This window comes from Amphibalanus amphitrite, unplaced genomic scaffold (assembly GCF_019059575.1).
Source record: "Amphibalanus amphitrite isolate SeventyFive unplaced genomic scaffold, NRLGWU_Aamphi_draft 001159F_arrow, whole genome shotgun sequence".
NCBI classification, from domain to species: domain Eukaryota; kingdom Metazoa; phylum Arthropoda; class Thecostraca; order Balanomorpha; family Balanidae; genus Amphibalanus; species Amphibalanus amphitrite.
In genome coordinates this window covers 194,560-214,475 of record NW_024882653.1, presented here as the reverse complement: position 1 = coordinate 214,475, position 19,916 = coordinate 194,560, and the positions used below count along the sequence as shown (strand labels likewise).

The following is a 19,916-nucleotide window of genomic DNA, read 5'->3' as shown; positions in this document are numbered from 1 at the left end:
AAGTCGTTCGGTGGCATTCCCAGCCGTTTGACCTACAGACGTCAGCAAAGGTCACGACTCACGTGGCCCAAATTTGCACAGCAAATTGTGGCCCACCCAGTAGAGCTAGAGCGCTAAAAATGGCACCAATCGACTCGCCAGCATCTAATCTTACATTCCCAACACTCATTTGACCTCTCAAGGTCATGCGATGACCTCAGGTCATTTGTGGGCTATGTCGAAAATACACTTGCACAGCAGTTTTCGAGTAGATGGATTGACCGAATTCCAAATCAAAGCACATCATCGGGTAGCTCATAGGCCGTAGTAAATTTCCTTAAAAACCGCTTTTCGATATGTGACCCCGTTTGACCTCGGCAGGTCAAAATGTGCAAATAAACGACACTCAATATGTCGCAGCCCGGAATCAGCCCAGATTCGGGACACCTCCGATCAAGCTGAAACTCGCACACAATGTAGGCCATGACATGCGCAATCCACAGTCCAAGTCATTCGGTGGCACTCCCAGCCGTTTGACCTACAGAGGTCAGCAAAGGTCACGTGGCCCAAATGTGCACAGCAGATTGTGGCCCACCCAGTAGAGATAGAGCGCTAAAAATGGCACCAATCGACTCGCCAGCATCTAATCTTACTTACCTAACACTTATTTGACCTCTCAAGGTCATGCGATGACCTAAGGTCATTTGTGGGCTATGTCGAAAATACACTTGCACAGCAGTTTTCGAGTAGATGGATTGACCGAATTCCAAATCAAAGCACATCATCGGGTAGCCCATAGTCCGTAGTAACTTTCCTTAAAAACCGCTTTTCGATATGTGACCCCGTTTGACCTCGGCAGGTCAAAATGTGCAAGTAAACGACACTCAATACGTCGCATTCCGGATTCAGCCCAGATTCGGGACACCTCCGATCAACCTAAAACTTGCACACAATGTAGGCCATGACATGCTTAATCCACAGTTACAGTCATTCGGTGGCACTCCCAGCCGTTTGACCTACAGAGGTCAGCAAAGGTCACGTGGCCCAAATTTGCACAGCAGATTGTGGCCCACCCAGTAGAGCTAGAGCGCTAAAAATGGCACCAATCGACTCGCCAGCATCTAATCTTACTTTCCCAACACTCACTTGACCTCTCAAGGTCATGCGATGACCTAAGGTCATTTGTGGGCTATGTCGAAAATACACTTGCACAGCAGTTTTCGAGTCGATGGATTGACCGAATTCCAAATCAAAGCACATCATCGGGCAGCCCATAGGCCGTAGTAACTTTCCTTGAAAACCGCTTTTCGATATGTGACCCGAATCTGGGCTGAATCCGGGCTGCGACGTATTGAGTGTCGTTTATTTGCACATTTTGACCTGCCGAGGTCAAACGGGGTCACATATCGAAAAGCGGTTTTTAAGGAAAGTTACTTAGGCCTATGGGCTACCGATGATGTGCTTTGATTTGGAATTCGGTCAATCTATCTACTCGAAAACTGCTGTGCAAGTGTATTTTCGACATAGCCCACAAATGACCTTAGGTCATCGCATGACCTTGAGAGGTCAAATGAGTGTTGGGAAAGTAAGATTAGATGCTGGCGAGTCGATTCGGGCCATTTTTAGCGCTTTAGCTCTACTGGGTGGGCCACAATCTGCTGTGCAAATTTGGGCCACGTGACCTTTGCTGACCTCTGTATGTCAAACGGCTGGGAGTGCCACCGAATGACTTGGACTGTGGATTGGGCATGTCATGGCCTACATTGTGTGCGAGTTGTAGCTTGATCGGAGGTGTCCCGAATCTGGGCTGAATCCGGGCTGCGACGTATTGAGTGTCGTTTATTTGCACATTTTGACCTGCCGAGGTCAAACGGGGTCACATAGCGAAAAGCGGTTTTTAAGGAAAGTTACTACGGCCTATGGGCTACCCGATGATGTGCTTTCGTTTGGAATTCGGTCAATCCATCTACTCGAAAACTGCTGTGCAAGTGTATTTTCGACATAGCCCACAAATGACCTTAGGTCATCGCATGACGTTGAGAGGTCAAATGAGTGTTGGGAAAGTAAGATTAGATGCTGGCGAGTCGATTGGTGCCATTTTTAGCGCTCTAGCTCTACTGGGTGGGCCACAATCTGCTGTGCAAATTTGGGCCACGTGACCTTTGCTGACCTCTGTAGGTCAAACGGCTGGGAGTGCCACCGAATGACTTGGACTGTGGATTGGGCATGTCATGGCCTACATTGTGTGCGAGTTTCAGCTTGATCGGAGGTGTCCCGAATCTGGGCTGAATCCGGGCTGCGACGTATTGAGTGTCGTTTATTTGCACATTTTGACCTGCCGAGGTCAAACGGGGTCACATATCGAAAAGCGGTTTTTAAGGAAAATTACTACGGCCTATGGGCTACCCGATGATGTGCTTTGATTTGGAATTCGGTCAATCCATCTACTCGAAAACTGCTGTGCAATTGTATTTTCGACATAGCCCACAAATGACCTTAGGTCATCGCATGACCTTGAGAGGTCAAATGAGTGTTGGGAAAGTAAGATTAGATGCTGTCGAGTCGATTGGGGCCATTTTTAGCGCTCTAGCTCTACTGGGTGGGCCACAATCTGCTGTGCAAATTTGGGCCACGTGACCTTTTCTGACCTCTGTAGGTCAAACGGCTGGGAGTGCCACCGAATGACTTGGACTGTGGATTGGGCATGTCATGGCCTACATTGTGTGCGAGTTTCAGCTTAATCGGAGGTGTCCCGAATCTGGGCTGAATCCGGGCTGCGACGTATTGAGTGTCGTTTATTTGCACATTTTGACCTGCCGAGGTCAAACGGGGTCACATATCGAAAAGCGGTTTTTAAGGAAAGTTACTACGGCCTATGGGCTACCCGCTGATGTGCTTTGATTTGGAATTTGGTCAATCCATCTACTCGAAAACTGCTGTGCAAGTGTATTTTCGACATAGCCTACAAATGACCTTAGGTCATCGCATGACCTTGAGAGGTCAAATAAGTGTTAGGAAAGTAAGATTAGATGCTGGCGAGTCGATTGGTGCCATTTTTAGCGCTCTAGCTCTACTGGGTAAGCCACAATCTGCTGTGCAAATTTGGGCCACATGACCTTTGCTGACCTCTGTAGGTCAAACGGCTGAGAGTGCCACCGAATGACTTGGACTGTGGATTAGGCATGTCATGGCCTACATTGTGTTTGAGTTTCAGCTTGATCGCAGGTGTCCCGAATCTGGAGTGAATCCGGGCTGCGACATATTGAGTGTCGTTTATTTGCACATTTTGACCTGCCGAGGTCAAACGGGGTCACATAGCGAAAAGCGGTTTTTAAGGAAAGTTACTACGGCCTATGGGCTACCCGATGATGTGCTTTGGTTTGGAATTCGGTCAATCCATCTACTCGAAAACTGCTGTGCAAGTGTATTTTCGACATAGCCCACAAATGACCTTAGGTCATCGCATGACCTTGAGAGGTCAAATAAGTGTTGGGAAAGTAAGATTAGATGCTGGCGAGTCGATTGGTGCCATTTTTAGCGCTCTAGCTCTACTGGGTAAGCCACAATCTGCTGTGCAAATTTGGGCCACGTGACCTTTGCTGACCTCTGTAGGTCAAACGGCTGAGAGTGCCACCGAATGACTTGGACTGTGGATTGGGCATGTCATGGCCTACATTGTGTGCGAGGTTCAGCTTGATCGGAGGTGTCCCGAATCTGGGCTGATTCCGGGCTGCGACGTATTGAGTGTCGTTTATTTGCACATTTTGACCTGCCGAGGTCAAACGGGGTCACATATCGAAAAGCGGTTTTTAAGGAAATTTACTACGGCCTATGAGCTACCCGATGATGTGCTTTGATTTGGAATTCGGTCAATCCATCTACTCGAAAACTGCTGTGCAATTGTATTTTCGACATAGCCCACAAATGACCTTAGGTCATCGCATGACCTTGAGAGGTCAAATGAGTGTTGGGAAAGTAAGATTAGATGCTGTCGAGTCGATTGGGGCCATTTTTAGCGCTCTAGCTCTACTGGGTGGGCCACAATCTGCTGTGCAAATTTGGGCCACGTGACATTTGCTGACCTCTGTAGGTCAAACGGCTGGGAGTGCCACCGAATGACTTGGACTGTGGATTGGGCATGTCATGGCCTACATTGTGTGCGAGTTTCAGCTTGATCGCAGGTGTCCCGAATCTGGGCTGAATCCGGGCTGTGACGTATTGAGTGTCGTTTATTTGCACATTTTGACCTGCCGAGGTCAAACGGGGTCACATATCGAAAAGCGGTTTTTAAGGAAAGTTACTACGGCCTATGGGCTACCCGCTGATGTGCTTTGATTTGGAATTCGGTCAATCCATCTACTCGAAAACTGCTGTGCAAGTGTATTTTCGACATAGCCCACAAATGACCTTTGGTCATCGCATGACCTTGAGAGGTCAAATGAGTGGTTGGAAAGTAAGATTAGATGCTGGCGAGTCGATTGGTGCCATTTTTAGCGCTCTACCTCTACTGGGTGGGCCACAATCTGCTGTGCAAATTTGGGCCACGTGACCTTTGCTGACCTCTGTAGGTCAAACGGCTGGGAGTGCCACCGAATGACTTTAACTGTGGATTGGGCATGTCATGGCCTACATTGTGTGCGAGTTTCAGCTTGATCAGAGCTGTCCCGAATCTGGGCTGAATCCGGGCTGAATCTGGGCTGAATATGGGCTGTCTTGATCAACATCTTTCAGTCGCTGTTCGCAACTGGCGCTCATTTGTTTAATTTCCAACTACCGATCAACGGGGATGGGTGGTTTAGCGGCATGATGTTGGGTGGCTATGAAAAGCTTTTACAAACATTATGCCTAAAAAATATTTCAGAAAGCGACTCCCGCACAAAGCGTTTCATTTTACGGTTTTGCTCTATGGAGGCTTATCCGTTGACCGCGAACCAAAATAAGGGCAATTTGTCTTTGACCTCGGAAAAGTGTCTGGTCACCTGACCTCTGGGCTCTGCTGGACCAAAAATAATCAAAGCGTAACCTTGCGACCTTCACAACATTGCTGACGTCTTGTAACTATATAGTCCAGGGGACGAGTTAGGTCCTCGTTTAGACCCCCTCGCCATCGTCGGCTTGAAAATTCATGGGCCCCAGCGGCCACTGGCTTATGCGCAGATTCACAGCATAGGCTTTTCGATTTCGGGATTCACATAAGCTTTTAAGAGCTTGTTTTGGAGCCCATATTTCAAAACTCAGTGGTGGAAAACACTTAAAATCAGCCTGACCTCACCTAACCCTAGCTTCTCCAAATGTGTTACGAGAAAAAATTTCGAAATAAATCCAAAATGCCACAGACTTCGTTTCCAAGAAGTTCTAACAGATTCGGACTTTGTGTTTTGGGTCCTTGACCCACCATTGACGGTCGACGAATGACCTGACCATAATATCAGATACCACCGGCTTCATGTTGTCTAGGCCAGCATCTTCATTTTCCGTGAATCTCTTATACTCGGTCAGGAAGCGATCAGCTGTAGGAGTCCGATCGACCCCCTCCCCTCCCCTCCCCCCGGCCTCTAGGTAAGTACATTAGCTGCTGTAAATACGCCAATAAGGACAAGGGTGGACCTGAAGAAGAGAAAGTTGAATACTAAACACACTAATATGTTCAAAATAAGCTATGGATTTACTTGGGGTACTCCTAAGGATATGCGATGGGTAGTCTTGGGATTCGAGACGAGAATCTTGGGAAATTCTGGTCGAGATCTTGGGATGGAGCAAAAATGTGGATGGCATCACTGGATAGGACGCAAGGCGCGCTTCTTGGACGGATTTGGCAAGGAATTTGGATAGATTGAGTTACGTGCAGCCTCAGCGTGTGCCGATCATCCTGCCTTTTCTTGTCCAAGAGTGAACTGAGCCGCTCAGGAGCGAGGTTCTTAGCATGGAAATTGGAGAGTGATGACGATTTCCGCGAGGATCAGGATGTTGGGTCCTACCGTCCGCCCAAGTGGTCCGCCAGTGCTGCTGTCTTTATTCTGTCAGGTTATCTAACGGCGCTATGGGCATGTAGGTACAGCATTGCAGTAGCAAATGCTTAATCTAAGTTTTGTGCGGTGGCATTTTCCCATGCTTAGTAGGAACTGAAGCGCTCGACGTCCCTTCCGTACGTGTCGTGGAAGGGACGTGTCTGTCATTGACGCACATCTAACTAGATGGATCTTGATTGTAGCATTTCGTTTCATCGTTCAGCGGCCTAACGCCTAGCCAGCTCTCATTTCGAGGGGGTGGTACTTTGCTGCTGAGGAGCATGAGTGGTCACGCTGCATCGTGAGCCAGATGAAGCCGGTGGGCAGACCGTGTACCGTACATTTGCGTACATGATTTTGTCCCACGAACTTAAGCGATGCGCATTTTTGTCCACAAATTTACCTAATATATACCCAGCATGCCTATTAGTCGTTAGGGGGCAGCACCAGGCGTGGTGTATTGCGTAGAGGGCAGGACCTATGCAACAAAACTTGCTCCAATTTCGTTTTCATCGTGGAAGTAATACGCTGAATGGAGGATCATACTTTGATGTCCAACTTACGTACAACATAAAAAATAAATACCTCAAGGCTCAAGAATACTGTGATCATAGCAGTAGCTCGTGCTCGGCAGTGAAATCATGAATAGTGCTCATATACCGGATTTAGTGCAAAATGAGCTACCACACACCCATTTATTATGCCAGATCTGGCATCGCCTCTATACTAACTAAAATAGTGCGGAATGACCGGATATACCTGTGTTTGACAGGAATTGCCTGCGAAAAGACGATAGTGCAAACTGAACTTATGATAGTGCAAAATAACTGAAATTTAGGTACTGAAAAAATTATCCCCCAAAAAAGTGTGGGGTGAGCTTAGATGTGTCTATAGATGGCCTTGGGGGTGAGGACGATTTCGGGATTTCGTATTATTTATTCTCATCTTTTTCCTCTAAGGTAAGCTAAATCAGTCCCACGCACAAGGGGGAAAAGCTCAAATTATTGAGCGCTCAAAATATTGAGCGTGTGACGTCAGAGGCTCCCATAGGCGTAATGCTGAGGGCTCAAAAAATTGAGCCGTTTCAGGAACACGTTTTGCAAAAGCAACTCGCAACACCTAGGGAGAAATGGCAACACCCTAGGAGAATCACTAATGATGCAAAACAGATTAGGCTTTCATATTTTTCACTGCTCAAGCTTCAATGATTGGGGGAACACCAATTTCTAGGTCGAAATCTTACGGCATACCAGGATGCCTTAAAAACAGGCCAATATTTATGTCGAAATAAAAGTTATTTTTTGTCCATTCACGTTTTTTACTAGGGTTCTGTTGGAAAGAGCATTTTTCATACTACCCAAAATGATTGCGACTCAATTTCACATCACCCATATCGGAGAATATTTTTCATTTGGCGGCGCCGTTTGTTTATTTCGTCGCGACGTCTCCGTTCGCGTGGTTGTCGTCGTCCTTGTGTTGAAGGTAAGTTTTTATCGTTTTAGTTATATTTAGATGTTAAAAGGTACACTGAAAAGTTTGAATATGCTGTGATTTTAAATTTGGAAACACGTAAACGTCAATCAATTCACGTTTTCCTCGATTTGCGTGCAGATAAGTAACTGTCGACGAAAGTGGCGCCATCCGATATGATGTTTTGAGGGAAAGAGACACAACATATTTACGTGAAAATTTTTGTTTTTTAGTGGTCTAAGTGCTTCAAAGAGGCTGTGAATGTTTTCTTCACACAATTTTTCATTAGGTATGATGAAATAAAAGGTAGTTTCAGTCTTAACTTTCATATAATTGACATTAAAACATATGATAGTCCACTGCTATCAGTGATTGAGTACCTTGATATTTGGCATTTCTTATTAATTTGAATGTATTCTCTATCCATATGTCCTGATAGTAAGTGACAATACTCTGCCAATATGTTTCCATAGTTTTCACATTCATTTTCCAGTCCTTTACATAACATCACAATTTATAATCAACAAAACTCAACTCCTTCGTTACTTCACAACACTGACAGCATGACAGACTGACAGTCAACTATTGTGTGTGTGAATGCTGAAACAGGATAGCCACTTTGCTGACTGGCTCATTTGAAATAAGATAAAAATGATCCTTTATATCATTTCCATCTGGAGGATCGGAGTCAACGGAAAAGGAGGGCCACTTTCAAGCCTCAAGGTCTAGGCTGCCAGACGCCAGTTGGCAGTCACCACCAAATTTATAATAGATTAATTCATTATTATACTTTGAGACCCTTAGGTCACTGGATCGGCATCACATTTTCAGTTTCAATGTAGTAAAGGTTTTTATTTGTATGATGTGAAATATTTTCCTGATTCTGAATCAGAATTTAATTATCCCTAGGTACCTGGTAGAGGTTTCGGATTTAATGCTCATTGTTGGTGTGCAGTCAGGATTTTTTGACAGGTCCAGATAGGGAATCCTGAGCAATTTTATAGTAAAGTGGTCTCCTTATAATCACCACACATTTTATCAAAAGCATTTGTAGAATTCATTCAAGGAAGAATTTTATCAATGTTGCACCCATTTCTTAGACGACCTAGGCTGCATCTTTTTTTAGTTCCTGTTGTATGACATATTTTCCATTTTGTTCCACTGCATAAAGAAAAAAAATCGTTTGAGATCACCAAACACTAAACAGCTTTTCTTTTTCTGGCAGGTCTGCACAACCAAGCGCTCGCTGGCGAGGACGTCGGCCGTCCCTGTGGGTAAGGTCATCTGCTCAGCCTTTGTGGAGATCAGCAAGACGTCACCAAGATGAAGACTTCGCTGGAGCAGAAGCCGCTGACCCGTGTCCGATCGGGCAGGTCATGCTCGACGGCACGAGCCACAACTTGAACGACTCGGTGACATCAACAACATGGTGGAGCAGGTGAATGAGTTTGGCTACGTCATGTGCGACTGCAAGAAGGGTTGTCTGCGTGTTCTGGCCGGCGGAGCGGCGACGCTGCGCAGTCTGTGCTGGTGGTGAGCAGCTGGCCGTGGTGACCGCGCGCGCCCACATGCGCCGACAACCTGTGCGGCTTCGACGGCCCCGGGACAGCCCGATGCCGCCCACTATGCGACGCCGACCGCGCACTGTCCGCACGGCCACATGGAGGTGTGCCCGCGCCTTTTGCCCGCACGCCGCTACCTCGCAGCTGGTCTGCAACCACGCCGTCGCCGCCTGTAGCCCGATAACAAAACGGCTGTCTGATAATGCCGCGTGTTCTTTGTGATGTTGCTACTGTGATGGTTGCTACTGCTGGTCTGAGACTCGATGTTTCCATTCGTCTTTTACATGTTAAGGATTTGATAATGATAAGCTTAGTCCGAGCTTAGGTCGTTTATATCATTTGTTATATGGCATATTTTGGATCAAAGCAGTACGACACTGCCTCCTGCTTTTGTGATGTATGCTGGCAAGACGCAGGTTCCGGTCGCAGGTCACCCGGTTCCAATGTGGTCGGGCTGGCATGCGATAATGTGATGTTGTTTTGCTCGTCTCTGTGTTCCACACTTGATGATGTTTGTGAATCTAACCCACATTGTATAGTATTTTTGTTTGTTTGCGGCCGATGGCCTTGTAAGTTGTAACCGTGGCAATACAGTTTTTCCTGTATAATTCTCCAATATTCAAGCGTGGGTGGATATCTTTCTGTAATCACGTATTCCCTTCTCCCAGTACAGTCAGAAAATATCAATACAGTATTCATACGGATTATTCAAGCCCTATATATTTATTTGAGGTGTGCCGAATCCGAAAGGCGACCGATAAAACTACTAGCGGAAAATGTGACATGATGCCATGGGTTTGTGAAAAGTTTAGGTACCACGTAGCATTCAACTTCCTGCATTTCTGTTTCAACTCAGTTTAACGTATTTCAACGAACATAACATCAAAAATGGCAGCCTGTACCGGCTTCACCTGCCACGGAGAAGGCTCAATAAATTGAGTGTAGATGCTGGCCGGCACTCAATTTTTTGAGCGCCAGCTGACTGTCGTCTGTCGTGGCGCTCAATTTATTGAGTATCGCGGTCCCGAACGACAAGTGGCGCTCAATAAGTTGAGCGTCTTTAGGGCATTTTCTTTCCAAAAACACCGATATAAATTATCACGGCGAGTGTTCGAGAAGAAACCTTGTTGCTCTCTCTTGCCATTGATACCTTATTTGGATACGATATTTGCCGTAGTGTGACGCTAGAGGCATTGTAAAATACCATCGTTTCGCCTATTCCTTCATAATGGGGCCCGCTCAATTTTTTGAGCGCTCAATAATTTGAGCTTTTCCCCCTTGTGCGTGGGACTGAAATGCTTTAGGGGAAGGGGTAGTCGTAATGCAGGCGTCACGCTTGTTTTTTGCAACCAAGAAGAGGCGCTATACCCAGAGATCCTTTCTAATCTGAATCAAACCAAACGTAACCAAACGGGACCGGTAAATATTTACTTTAGGAATGACTTATTTACCCCTCTGTTGTGCGGACCTAAAGTAAATAAATACCACCTCAGTAGGCGGAACTATGGTCATGAGTACCCAAATATAGGAACGTTCCCATTTTTGGGAACGGAGTTCCCAAATATGGGAACGGGCGTTCCCATTTATGGGAACGGAAGGTAATTTTTTGGCCGTTCGCCCACTAAAACTCATTAGTGCATCACGTCTAAAAAAAGTGCACGCTAATTTAAGTATCTACTAAGTCTCTATAAAATTATCTTTAATCTGACCGTTGCACAAGGAAATTGACCGTCGAATGATATTTTTAATGATTTTTTGAAATGACGGAATGCTGAAAACATGGGTTATACTACATTTAACTTGCAATTTTAAGGAAAATGAAGCGGTTTTTACATTTTGAGGTCAAGTATAATAATTTTCGCCTGGTTATGAAGTTTCATACTAGCGACACCAGATGCTGACATATGCAAGCGAACATACGGACAGTCCGGGGGTAATATTGGTGACATTTGGTGTCGGGGCGCACGACCGCATGGAACGTCAGTGATTTTACCGAACTACTGTTGTAAACTTAGTTTCAGTGGTTTAAAATTATTCAGCTGTATTATATCATCCCAGATAGACATATTTTATTTGGATGCTAGTTGTTTAGAGTTGTTTTATAAGGAGCGTCATGAGCGTGGTTTTTGTCTTCCGTGTTTCTAAGCGTGATCGTTTTGGGGGAATTTCTCTTATATAGGTCGCTCTGTGTGGTTTATTTATAATTTTTATGCTGATTTCGATCATTCCTCGTGCCCATCCTACCAGGCCTTTTGCCACTTACACTCATCAAGAAAGGAAAAAACTAGATTTTCATTGGGACTAGGTGTTTTGAGGGTGTAACATATTCAGCGTTCCCATTTTTGGATACTCCCTTGTGCTCGTCAACTATCGGTGATAAACAGACAGGTGCTTGACATGTCTCCACCCTCGGCGCGGACGGTGGATATAGATATGGAAGACCTTGTTGAACATCGCTGAGCGTTGTGAATTACGTAATCCTGCAGAGGGGGGCGTGCCCGCTGCGAGATCGACGGGAATAAAAGCGCAGAAGACCGGGCGAAACATGCGACGGTCTTGCCGGAAAGGTCATCTGATGATTGTTGCGTTAACAATAATTTGCGGCGTTGGACGTGATGCTTGTTAATGAAAAGAGCCCCTGAAAGGCGTCGGTGAAATCGTTCCCAATTTTGGGTACGCCGTTCCCATAATAAGGAACGCTTGCAGCGCCAGTGTACGAGAGCGTTCCCAAATTTGGGCTCGCGGCCCGGATGATGGACTGCTTTACAAATAGGGGAACGATTTGAAACTACGATGGGCCTTACAATATCAAACTCTTTCCCAACAATATTGAGACAAATATCAGGTGGTTCACGATCGTTTTATATTTTTTGGACGTCATCTAACGGTTCTTTTTCTTGTTTTAAATAATGCCTACATGGCGTTCCCATATTTGGGTTTATCGTTCCCAAACATGGGAACGAAAATGCGTTCCCGAAAATGGGTACGCTTGACCATAGTTCCGCTTACTGACCTGGCCTAACCTTACCTCAACCTACAATCTTGAGCCTACAACCTAAAACCTACAACCTTACCTACAGCACCTCTCCTTGGTTGCCAAAAATAAGTGTGTTGTGATGCCTGCTTTACTTATTCATAAAATGCTAGGTAATTCACATATAAAAATTTATTTGCCGTTTTTGTTAAAAAACTTTGTTTTTTTATGAAAAAGACGGCTGACGGGATATATGTAAAAGTACTCCCATCAATGAGTGATGACCTACTCTAGAATGTTTTAGTCTAATATCTTCAAAAATGGCTGAGTTATATGCTTTATAGTCAAAATTTGACAATTTTTTTCAAATTTTCAAATTTATTTTTCAGTACCTATGTTTTTGACATCGTTCAGCAGTATGAATAGGACCATCGTACTCCTGATCTCAGTGGTGGAGAACCAGACTGGAAAATATACACGTTATGCTGAATAGGTATGTCCAGTGTAATGGCGGGATCGCGCTGAAAATTTCAGCGCACGTCCGGCGTAACATCACATGTGCCAAATTCAGTGCATGGTGGCAGCTTACTTTTTTGGCGCAGGGCGGCAATAGAATTTATAGGCGGCTGGTGCCTGGTGGTCACCAAATTTTTCGGCACGCTAGCCAATCTAGCAGCAGATTCGCCCTGCGAACGGCTCTGAAAAGAGTTCAGGACAAGACGTCCCTCACCCCGACCGTCGAGTGCTCCGAATCGCGAGCCGCCCCGAGTCTTCTCAGTGAAGGAGCGGCTGTCCAGGTGAGGCCTCCACCCTCTGCGCGGAGATAGGTAAGGAATACCTTGCTGAACATCGCCAGGTGTCTTGAAGTAATCCTGCAGTGGGCTTCTGCCCACTGCGGGATCGAGGGGAACGAGAGAGCGGACAACCCGGCGAAACAAGCAACCGCCCTGCCCCCGGATGCCCGCTCGCTAACTCGGCCCTTTCACTGTGCAGCCTTGCGTCAATCCACGTTCGGGGGACCACTTTGCCGCTCCCCATCCCGGGAGAGACCGAGAGGACGCCGTTTCGGTGCACCAGATGAGGGCGGGTCACTGGGGCCGCTCGCTCCAGTACGTACGCCGAATCGGCTGTCTCCCTTCTGCGACATGCCAGCAGTGCCCGTACAAGCTGTGCCCGCCCAAAGCAAGGCCATATGCCCAAAGGGCTGATGTGCTAACTGCTAGAGCACGTTCTGCTCCGCTGTCTGGTCCTCACCGGCGCCCGCCAGCCTCGAACATACCGCTCCGCCGATTTTTGTGGTTCCGGAACTACCGGCCCGAGCCTTGTTTCACGGCACGACGCTACAGTGCGCTACGCGTATTGTGGTATTGACTATTGGGCTTCCAAAAATTTCATTTAAAAAAAATTGACCTTTTTTGACCTAAAGTGATCAGACCTCTGCTAAATTCAGCTGAAAATGACCTCAAATGACTTAGACGATACTGTTTTTGAAATATATGAGTGATATGGACCATTAACGTGTCACGTGACCGATACATGGCATAAAATTTATGTGACCCAGGGTGACCTGGCCTTGACATGAAAAATTCAAAGTCCAAGTTAATTACCCTCAGGGGATCTTCGGCACATATCAATGAGTGCGCAAACCAAAAATGAGCCTGATCGGACGTGTTAGCCGGCGGCCAGGCCCAGAGCCTAAAATGTGAACAAGCCAAAATGCGGATAATTTTTACTTTGACCTGACCTGTGACGTCATTGGTGACCTTGAGGTCAATGAAATTAGGTTTAGCTCGACGGTTGTCCAGACAGTCCAGGGCCATCAGCCGCCGTTTGAATTTTGACAATCGGCCCATTGTTTCGGAGATAGGAGGGGGGGGCTCTGTAGAGCCCCCCCCCCCCAGTCGGCTGCGTTATGGAAAATACCTCAGTCATGCGCTGGTTAAAGCCGCCTTCCTCCCTCAGTCCATTGTGGGTTAGGTATTGCCACCTTTTGTGGTAAAAACTGAAGAACTTGTTCCAGTTTGTGGACTGTGGACTGTGGATGTTCAGTCTGTTTGGCTTGGGCTAATGTGTATTTATAACGCTAGCTGGTGTGCTCGTTGCGTTGACAGTGTTGCCATGCTTTCACTTTGCAGTCTGGTCATCCACATTTATCTGCATTCCGCACTAAGACTGGGGGGCTAGGGATAGGGAGAAGTGTGGAATCAGGTATCCTACTCTCCATTTTTCTGTTGTTCTTTCTTGTCTATTTCCCTTTTCCTTTTCTCTCTCCTCCCTCCCTCCCTTCTCTCTTCCTCCAACCCTCTCTCAATCTCTCCCTCTTTTTTTCTAGCTCACTCAATGTATATTTCACTGATCACTCCCTTACTTACATCTGATTGGCTCCCCTATTGAAGCTTCTGGGTGTGGGAGTTCCCTATTAAAATGCATTGGAAACATTGTTTTTCAGGTGCCAATATGATTAGCAAGAAAGACTTGGCAAAACTAATTGAAGATTTGAAGAAGGACAAGGTTCTTCGAACACAGACGTTTCTGACGACCAACAAGCTGTCGGCGGACTCTGTGGTGGAAAAAGACGGCGGGACGCTCCTGCATCTGGTGTGCAAGATGGCGGCCGAGAATGTGTTCTGGGCCGTTCGGAGGGGCGCCCGACCCAGCTGTTACCTTGCCAAAGACAAGCACGGCAGAACACCCTGCCACTACGCTGCCATCAACCTGATCAAAACTTCAAAAATGTCTGGTAAGCTATGCTACTTCATACCTTGGCTGTTTTTTTTTTTCTTCTAATAATCATTGACGGCTTGCGCATCAATGTGTAAGTATTAGTTGACTCAAAGGCGCCTTTAGGAATTGGCGACAGTGCTATTTGCAATATCAAATTTGAGTGCTTTTCTGACAGAGCCTAAAGCCGACGGAACCCATTTATGCAACTAGAATCGGTGAACATAATACGCTCTGCTTCACTATCAACGACTATTCATGTGTGACCATTGTCCACCACCTGATTCTGCGTTCTGCGTGTACCACTCAGTGTTTCAGAACATCATCCAGCCGATGATCGAGGACTGTGTCGACTGTCTGCACGCGCCCGACAAGGACGGTCGTACGCCGCTGCACGTTCTCTCCGCTCACAGCGTGTGTGCCGACATGGTGCGCGCCCAGCTGGGCACGGTGCCACCCACCGGCCGGCCGCCGCCCGACGCCTGGCACGAGAAAATCTGGGAAGAAATGCAATACGAAAACAGCAGATTTGATAAATATGACAAAGGTGAGGAAACGCGGGTATTTGTTATGGGCGCTTAACCCTCGCCCGCACATGCCATTTTCCCATCCTAGAACGCACATGGGGGGGGGGGGGTGGTTGCCACCCCCCCCGCGCCATTTCGCTCCTGTTGGAGATAGAGCTTAGCAGTAAAGACCAAAAAGATTCTTTGGGAAGAGACGAATCCAATGATACCCAGTTTTACCTTCTCAGGTCAGTCATTGACCTTCCAGGTCAGGTCAAACTAAAAAATGTTGCTGTTTTGGGTCACCGTTGGATATCAAGTGCGCTGCTTATCAAATACCGATGACGATGCTGTTTTCTGGTGCCAAGCCAGCTAGAACCTCTTTGTCACACTATCCGACCAGAATTTTGCTGCTGAGGTCATTTCAGGTCAAGTTAGGTCAAGGTCAATTATATGTGTTTGTATGTCTGTGTGTGTCTGTGTGTATATTGATGTGTGCACCGATTGTTTTTGGGTCCATATCACATGAAATCATGATCTGAGAAGCTTTTACCAAAAATGCAGTAAAAAAAACTTCACAAAAAGTAAATTCAGCTTGCCTAAAACGCAATTATCTTAGATGACCTAGGTTGACCTTGACCCTGACCTTGACCCCTGTACATCGTCGAACAACATGTTCCATGATAGGTGGGAGGTAAGACTGGCAAAAAAGGCCGAAATCAGGGTGTCAAAAGCTCACAAGGCCCATGGCAAACGCAAGATGTTGAGAATTGGCCATTTGGGTCATGACATGACCTGAAAAACAAGGTCATATCTCCGAAACCAAAAATCACAGAAACTTGAAATTTTCAGTGGACATCAAGAAAGGATAGTCGAGCAGCTATACGAAAAATCAGCCTTCTAGCTCTAAAAATGTTGAGTGCAGAGCAGAAAGACTGCCTGGGGGGGGGGGGTGGCAACCACCCCCCCCCATGTGCGGGCGAGGGTTAATGACCTGTATAGTAGGCACGTCCTAAAGCCTCAATAAACAAACAAACAAACAAACAATCAAACAAGTATTTGTTATTGCGATAAAGGTTGTTCTAAAAACCACAGCACCGTTTAAAGGGACTATCCCACCTTTAACATGGGGTTTGAGTTGAGATAGCCAAGTTTGTGGCGAGGTTCAGAAACCACTATCTATCTAGGTTGCAACCCCCGCGGCCTCTTGGTGTTGAAGAAATTCGTTCCCTTCATTTGAAAATGGGCCTTGTACAAGGCCCTATCTTCAATATGGAGCGACCGTTAGTGTGACGTCACCTCGTTTAGTCATTCTGATTTAAATGGGTTTGTTCGTTGAAAAATCGCTTAAAACTTGGTCTGAACTTTGTTGTGGTGCCTACAGAGTAAAAAGAATCAGCTTTATGACAGTAATGTGGCCTGGGGAAGGAGGTAATTTTCGGTTGTGACGTCACATATTTGAAAGTTTGTGTTTGGAATATGGGAAGCCTAAGATGTTTAATGAAAAATAAATGCCAGAACCGTGTTCCTGGTCATCCAATCTATAAAGTCGGGCACAATTTAACTGGTTTTAACAACATTTTAAAAGGTGGGATAGTCCCTTTAATGTTAGCCTTGCGGCGCTTCTGGACGTAAGTCCTCCTCAGCGCGTGATATGCGATTTGTTAACGGTTGCGGCACCGTTGCAGATTTCTCCGAGTACCTGTCTGATGACGCCGAGGACATTGACTCGTGGTCGGAGCGGATCCGCGGCGAGCACGGCGCGCGCGGCCGCTCCAGTCCAGCGCCGCCGTCACCGGCCGAGAAGCGCCGCCAGCGCCGCGAGCGCGAGGAGCAGGCGCGTGAGCGGCGCCGCGCCGAGGAGGCCGAGCGGCGCCGGCAGCACGAGCAGGAGCAGGAGCGCGCGCGACGCTTCCGTGAGGCCGAGGAGCAGCGCCAGAAAGACGAGGAGGCGCGCCGCCGGGCGCGGGACGAGGCTCGCCAGCGGCTCGGCCAGACGCCCAAGGGCGCCTCCGCCAAGCTGTCCAAGGTGGTGCGCCGCTACCGGTCGCTGCACCACCTGGTGCACTCGGAGGACGGCCCGCTGGTGACGGCCGACTTCCGCGTGCTCGGCAACATCACCCTGCAGGAGACGCGCCGGCTGGTGGAGGCCGGCGCCGAGAACGGCACCGAACGGCGTCGGGCCGTGCGAGACATGCTGCGGCTCTGGCACCCGGACAAATGTATGGCCAAAATCGTGCGCCGCATGACGGGAGATCCGGAGCAGGTGAAGTCGCTCGTGGTGTCCTTTGTCCAACTGTTGAACCAGCTGCTATGAGCGCGCCCTAGGACAATGGTGGGGGCTTCCCGCGACAGGCTGTGTAAGGCACACGGTGCTACAGGGCGGTCGGCCGGCGTGGTACACCGTTCGCAGGGCCGGGGGCCGGTGTGTGGGCGTGTGTGCTGGGTGGGCGCGGCGCCGAGTATACTGTGTCAGTGCGGCAATACGTTTAGGGACCTGATGAAATGCGACGAGTGACGCGCCAACGCTACAGCTATCGTGATGGTTGCTGAGCAGACTACTTTTTGTGAGACATTATAGTGTGTATTGTCTGCCGAATTGCGTGTAATTACGCTAGAAGTCTCAGCGTTTTAATGACAGAATATAGCCCAGTTATGTATGTGCATTTTGTGACTTTTGTGTGCATTTGTATCACTGTTCCATCTTCGCTAATATTAAATATAATATTTAGGTGTCTAAATGATGGATATGGTATCTATGCCAGCAGTTCGTTGACTTGGTGCACCTTAGAATTGATGAACTTATCTTTTTGTCCCCGCGTCCACGGTATACTCCTCACTTGTCTTATTGTATTTTTTTTCGGCTTTTTGATGGATCGTCTACTGGAACATTCTTGGCTCAGTCCGTAGTCACCAAAGCCTTTATCCCGCCCCTGGCCTCTTTTCCTGTTCTAACAAAGGACTTCTCTCCCTGTCCCAGCATAATAGCATCTCAATCTTAGAGAGAGAAAATATATGAAAAAATGACCTCTCCTCGACATTTAAAATTATTTGAATGGCCAAATATTTCTGTATTGATATTTCGACCAACAGGTCTTCTTCAGAATAAGACAATGTACACAATTGTACGAGAACGAGAATACAATTGTGTACATTGTCTTATTCTGAAGAAGACCTGTTGGTTGAAATATCAATACAGAAATATTTGGCCATTCAAATAATTTTAAATGTCGAGGAGAGGTCATTTTTTCATATATTTTCTCTCTCTAATATTCATAATGTTCCTCGCAAGAGCGCTCCAAAGAATAAGCATCTCAATCTGTTGGCATCCGAAGTGCGGACGCCTTAAACTCGTAAATCATCGTCACCACAGCGTGGTAGCAGCTGCATGACAGTAAAGCCCAGGGGTGAAGCCGACTTGGTAGTAAAGCATGTCACGCTTTCGCTGCTGCTTGTTTCCACAAGAAAAGGAAACTGGTCATGAGCTGAAATACGCTTTTATCCCCCATACTGTACTCTGGAAGGCAGCCGGCAGGGAACCCCAAACAGGTGAGTTAACAGATGAACCCCACTTGTATTATGGTTGTTTGAGGTAAATATAGATCTGCGTTTGTCGGTAGGTTTCCTCCATTATTTTTGTTGTCATTTGACATTTATTATGCTATGATGCGCTATGGAATCATAATTTTAATTTCGTTACGCTAGCCTGCGACAGTTCTGGCGCTCTAGTTTCAGTTGTGATTCTTGCAATCCGCGCGGACAACCAAACAAACCAAAACACCTATGCGCCCTAACCCAACAAGTACAAGTAGGACAACCAAACAAGGGACACGCCTAAGAGCTGGACTTTTTGATGACGTCTTCGGGTGACGTCATGTCGTGTGTGACGTTTCGTGAGCAGGTAAGGAAAAGTCACCACCGCTGGCGAACATTGGTGCGGTAAATGGCAAACACAAATACTGCGCAGAAAAGACAAATGTGTAACTTTAGACCACGTTAGACAACATTCGTTCGGACGACAATAGTCGGACATGCCTAAGAGCTGGACTTTTTGCACGCGTTCCCCGCCAGGGGGCGCCACTAAGGAAGCACCCTCTGACGTCACGATAAAACTGCGCGCACTGTGCGCACGGTTCTGTAAGCAAGTAACATAGTGGTGGTTTCACGGTGGAAATTGGAATAAGTATTTTGACGTTGTAAAATTTCAAGCCGTTTTTGTGAAATTAATTAGTAAATGCATTTCAAAAGTATTTATTTAAAGTGTGAAAGGAGAATGATTAGAAGAACATGCATATTTTTGTTCCAATAGCTTATTATGTGAGACATGATCGGTACTAACGGGTACTTCTAAGAAATAGTGAAGAAGTACCAAAGAGCCTGCTCGGCTACGATCGTCAGCTGTCCTTTGGAGCTGGACTTCAACGCTGTAAAAAAAATGTGTGCTGAATTAATTTATAGTTTTACCAAAATATAGGCAATTTATCATTTCCTTTTCACTTTTGTAATTTTTGTTGAGTAAAGAGATATGTTGCTAGTTCTGACAATATAAATTATTAATTAAAAAAACGAAATGCGACGGTAAGTATCTGCTACTAAATTATCACTTTCACCAAATACGTGGAAAATCTTGCTACCATTGCTTATAAAACGTGCTTATCAATACACAAATGTTTTATTTCAGACAAGAACGATTTAT

At 46.6% G+C, this 19,916-nt stretch overlaps 1 protein-coding gene across 4 annotated transcripts; it reads left to right on the top strand.

Moving 5' to 3' along the window:
- The first annotated feature begins 6,580 nt into the window (after positions 1-6,580).
- On the top strand, positions 6,581-17,961 carry LOC122370681 (NF-kappa-B inhibitor-like protein 1). Of its 4 annotated transcripts, none has more exons than XM_043346500.1 (4): positions 6,581-6,946; positions 14,443-14,733; positions 15,025-15,261; positions 16,909-17,961. In XM_043346500.1, the coding sequence occupies exons 2-4, from the start codon at positions 14,451-14,453 to the stop codon at positions 17,535-17,537; spliced, it is 1,149 nt and encodes a 382-aa protein (XP_043202435.1). In that variant the 5' UTR covers positions 6,581-6,946; positions 14,443-14,450; the 3' UTR covers positions 17,538-17,961. The 4 variants fall into 4 exon arrangements, with proteins under 4 accessions (XP_043202435.1, XP_043202434.1, XP_043202437.1 ...); XM_043346499.1 differs by lacking the exon at positions 6,581-6,946 and adding an exon at positions 10,949-10,998; XM_043346502.1 differs by lacking the exon at positions 6,581-6,946 and adding an exon at positions 11,448-11,586.
- Positions 17,962-19,916: the final 1,955 nt, after the last annotated feature.

What these genes read in the sequence shown, in the direction of transcription:
- LOC122370681 (XM_043346502.1), top strand. Translation starts at nt 11,565, where the DNA reads ATGCGACGGTCTTGCCGGAAAG. An exon ending in GCGACGGTCTTGCCGGAAAG is followed by an intron (nt 11,587 to 14,442) that starts GTCATCTGATGA and finishes ATTGTTTTTCAG; the next exon opens with GTGCCAATATGATTAGCAAG. An exon ending in ATTTGATAAATATGACAAAG is followed by an intron (nt 15,262 to 16,908) that starts GTGAGGAAACGC and finishes GCACCGTTGCAG; the next exon opens with ATTTCTCCGAGTACCTGTCT.